Below are 5,062 nucleotides of genomic sequence, written 5' to 3' on the forward strand. Positions count from 1 at the left end.
TAGTGTGTGTGTGTGTGTGTGTGTGTGTGTGTGTGTGTGTGTGTGTGTGTTGCTCCGGAGTAAAATATTACTCCGGAGTAAAGATCGCTCCGTTTCGGAGTAAGAAAATACTCCGTTGCGGGGTAAAGTATTACTCCGAAGTAAGTGTATTTGTAGCATATGGTGCATATTTGTCAGACTCTGCATACATAAACATAATACGTACATACACTTACTCAGGAAACTTCATACATAACACATCACATTTGTATGGATATTGATATTGTGTATAATGACTTGGAAAGTATCGTGGTATATTTCATGTGCACATAAACCTCGCCTCATTTCTCCCTTGCCCAAGAAAGAGAAAGGAAGCATGTCTTTCGTCTGCGAAATCTGCGACAAAGAGTTTGCTCGTCAGTTTAACCTTGATCGTCACCAGGAAAGAAAACACCGAGACGAGTCGGCTGTTGCCTCGGGGGAAGTCGTCGTAGATTCCGAGACAGGATCTTACCGAAAGCGCGATGTTTTTGACGACAACTCCGACATATCGTATGAACATGACACTGACGCGCTTGATTCATCAAGCGATGAGGAAGACGAAGAAGACGAGGAACCGACCGTGTCACAAGATGAAGTAACCGTCTCAGACGAAGATGAATCTGTAGTGGACTCTGAGGAGGCAGAGTCAGTGACAGAAACCGACAGCGATGAAAGTGATTCAGAGAGTGATGCAGACTCGGACGTTTCTTCCAACACGGCTTCTTATGATGAAAGTGAAGAGTACGGCTACGACAGCGGTGACGAGGAAGAGTGGACGCTCTATCGAGACTGGTCCATTCCACTCAAGCACGAACCAGGCGATGTCCCTCAACGCGTGATCAAAGAGACAAAACGCGCTGGCAAAAAGTTTTATCTTGTAGAGTTTGCTGCCATGCCTCGTTACGGTTACAATATCGAGTACAGCAAGAACTGGGTCCCAGAGCAGAAATTGATGACAAAATACGGCTACCTCGTTCTGAAATAATACAGCATCGTCCTTCTGCCGATAGGACAACTAGTCCTAATGTAACAGCGATACCTACATGACAAGACGTAAGCTGTCTTGCGAGTTTTTCGGAACAATCTTGACCTGTAAGTGATCAATAAAGTGTGACGAACCCTACTGCCTTTTGGCGTTGTGTCGATGTATGCACGCATGAGACACAAACATACGTGACATAGATATGAACCACTAGTTCACTTACTCCGGAGTAATCATTAACTCCGACGGTTATGTATATGCATATACGATATATCTACATATCGATATCATACATGTGAGAATACATGATACGGACAACCATGCCGAATATACTTAACTTGCTACAAATGAACTTACTCCGGAGTAATATTTTTACTCCAAAACGGAGTAATAGTTACTCCGGAGTAATATTTTACTCCAAAAATACTTACTCCGGAGTAATATTTTACTCCGGAGCAACACGTTTATATCGATAAATGTATATGTAGATGCACACACAGAGACACACACACGCGCGCGCGCCCACTCCGACGGTTAGGTATATGCATAATATACGATATATCTACACATCATACATGTGAGGATACACGATACGGACAGCCATGACAAATATACCTGCTACTTGCTACAAATAAACTTACTCCGGAGTAAAAATTTACTAAAAAACGGAGCAATAGTTACTCCGGAGTAATATAGTTACTCCGGAGTAATATCTTACTCCAAAATACTTACTCCGGAGTAATATTTTACTCCGGAGCAACACGTTTATATCGATATGTGTATATATAGACACATACATACACGTATGTGTGATGGGAACATATGTATACATGTGCATATATACAAAGCAAATGAGTCACTCATGAGTCACTTTCGCCGGATATCACATCCAATGGTTTCGTCCATATTCAATGATAACAATCGGGTCATGAAAGTGATCATAAAGCATTGACTCTTATGAATTAATAATCAATAAAACCGATAACCAAATACACCCCATAAAACCCTACAAACCCTTTCGCGGGATATCACACCCAATTTTTCCGTTCATCAAAATGGTTCCGTCCACCCCCAATTATGCATACATTACCGGCCAATCGATATATGTCAATCATATTTCTCAATACTGTTCTTAATTATGCACGCATCAGAATTATGAATACAATTAAACCGATTAATGACTCTCATTATTTAACTCATTAACTAAAATCCTTGCATAAATATGCATAAATCTTTCATGGAGCGTTGCCTGGACGACAGGTAACACAGGTAGCCGGGTTCAAACAAAAAATGTTATTCACCACTAGCTCACTTACTCCGGAGTAATCATATACTCCGACGGTTATGCATATGCATATTTATACACATCATGCATGTGAGGATACACGATACTGACAGTCATGACAAATATACGTACTTGCTACAAATACACTTACTCCGGAGTAAAAATTGTACTCCAAAACGGAGTAATAGTTACTCCGGAGTAATATCTTACTCCAAACATACTTACTCCGGAGTAATGTTTTACTCCGGAGCAACACGTTTATATCGATATATGTATACACACGCATACATACACATACATACACACACCAGTGAAGACTTGTGCTTCTGCTGCTGCTTCTTCTGCTGATACGCCATGGCTTTTTTTGTCTCGATCTTCACTCGCTGTCGACGGATTTGTACGAAAGCTTTGTCTCCGCAAGTGGCACTGGTTTCTCGCCGGTTTCTGTTGCCACTTTATACACTTTTCTGACAGACACCCACAGACCGTCCACCAATCGCCGTGAAGTACGTCACCTACTTCACATGCAGACCAATCGACTACTCCGGATCCTCAGAGCAAGTCACCAACGCTTGCCATGCGGCCAATCATCTCCTACAGAGGTTGACGTTAACCACGCCCACGACAGGTTACCCAGGTTACCGGGGTCAAAAGTGCACACTGACCTTTATCTGACCCGCAATTTAGCTCATTAGCTAAAATTTGCATACATTCGTCCACATTTGCATACATCTGCATATCCTTAGCATAATGACGGTGACCTCTGACCCGCACCGCCTCGCACCGCCTGCACCGCCTGAATAATAAGAATCAGCGTGCTGACTACATACTACTGGTGTGTGCCGGCCGTCTCAGGTCGGGCCCTGTCGGTGGTTCTTCCTGTCCTCGGGATGGAGGGGGCAGGCCGTCGGGCCCTGTTCGGAAGTGTGTAATGGTGTGTGCCGGACGCCACAGGTTGGTCCCCGCCGGTGGTTCTTCCTGATCTCGGGTTCTTGGGCACAGTTTCCTCGTCTGTCGGCAAAAGGTGAACGTCCTTGGATATAGATTATGCAAATCAGAGCTTGATTTGCATAATCAACAATAATACTTTATTTATATCTTTTGTGCTAAGATAGGACTATAAATCATGCAAATGAGGAGTTAATTTGTATATTCAATTAGAATGCACATAGAATGCCATTGGTCAATCTGTGACACATTTCACTTTTGTTAAGAGTAACTTCATACAAAAGGTATGTCGAATGGGGAATAGATGTAACAGTTAACAGGACTAAAATTAGCAAAGGCATAAAATTGTAGAACTGCGTCACATTATAACCATTATATAAGTTAATCAAAATCTAGACAAAGACACATTCTTTTTAGTGCTACCAAACACAATAAGGAATATCACACGTGACTTTTTAATTTCGAGATTACAAAGGCCACATGAAGCGAAGAATTGTTCAACATCCTCATCCAACTGCCCTTTACGCTTATTCTTCAACCTCACTGAAAGTTTGATTGACCCCACTTTCCTGCTTTGTAGACTCCCCACACTCCCCCACACATGATCTGTCCCTACCGTTTTGTGACGCTATTAATTTGCACTTTTCATATTCGATAAGAGACGAGTAAAAATATTCATGCAGGAAGTGGTTCAAAATCTGATAATCAATTTACACATTTGGACCACCTTTTTGCTATAAATCCAGTTCATTGTACAAATACTTCCCAGTCGGACATTTCCCCGAGCAAGATGACCTACGTGCCGCGGGCAGACAGGGAGTTTGTTCGGCATCTTGGGTAGTTATGCCCACCGATTGCGATTAAGCACTCCCCGGAGAAGTAGGCGTTTTTTAAAATCAATTATAGCCAGCCCAGCGCACATTGTTCCCCGACAAATCTGCATAACGAACTTACAGACTATATGTCGCAGGTATTATATGTATATCCAATGTATCACGGATTAATGAAATAGAATTCTATTTTTCTTAAAACCTAATTACAACTACTAATACTTCAACTATGCAGCGTAGGAAAAAACCTAAGCCAAAAATGTATAAATTGACCTAACTTTATAAAAGTACAAAACCATAGGCCTTTCCGTATTTTACTAAGCAGTAGATTTCATGTAGCAACGGTTGTCATACAAACATGGTAAGGATTTTAAGGCCAGGAAAATGGACATTCTCCCACAATGAGTAATTTCTCATAGTAATTTCTCGTCGTGTAACCTAACTTGCATAAATTTGCAAAGATCCCCAGAAATACGTCCCATCCAGTCCATCATTTCATGCTACCAAACTTGAGCTTATCTTTCGAGTTTCCCTTTAGAGACTATTACGAAAAGACATAGATTACAGTTAGATTATTCTTTATTCCGTGCAATAATTTTGTGACTAACCTGTTGATGCGTCATACACCGGATTTAAAGGTACGTGTTGGTGGTGTTGTTTCTGAAGATTGTCGTACCCGCTCTCCCTCCTTCCATCGCTCTGTCCGGGGCGATGAGGCCGACTAGCCGGAGACATCTTCGTGAACTTTACGGAGGGAAGAGGGACTCTCCCCGACTTGTTATTGTTGGCATATGGGGGAGACGACATGGCCGTTCCCCCATCTACGTTCCTGTCTACCATTAATATTTCTGCGGTACTTGACTGCGATTCGTCGACAGGTAGTGGCGGCAGGGGTTGGTTCTGTATCCCTGCCGGACGTGTAGACTTCCGCGGGGCAGCGGCACGTGTAGGTGCCCCGCCGGGGTTTGCCGGACCGTCTGACGGACTAGCCGCCAT

The 5,062-nt window shown here is 42.7% G+C and overlaps 1 protein-coding gene and 1 pseudogene across 1 annotated transcript; one reads left to right on the forward strand and one right to left on the reverse strand.

Moving 5' to 3' along the window:
• Window positions 1-5,062, reverse strand: part of LOC109464287 — a 16,272-nt pseudogene extending 11,210 nt beyond the window's left edge.
• LOC109464318 (MDS1 and EVI1 complex locus protein EVI1-A-like) lies at window positions 217-1,080 on the forward strand. The gene has a single exon (XM_019761271.1). It carries the CDS (start codon window positions 272-274, stop codon window positions 1,004-1,006), a length of 735 nt encoding a protein of 244 aa, XP_019616830.1. The 5' UTR covers window positions 217-271; the 3' UTR covers window positions 1,007-1,080.

This window comes from Branchiostoma belcheri, unplaced genomic scaffold (genome assembly GCF_001625305.1).
Source record: "Branchiostoma belcheri isolate BF01 breed outbred unplaced genomic scaffold, Haploidv18h27 scaffold136, whole genome shotgun sequence".
In the NCBI taxonomy this organism is placed as follows: Eukaryota; Metazoa; Chordata; class Leptocardii; order Amphioxiformes; family Branchiostomatidae; genus Branchiostoma; species Branchiostoma belcheri.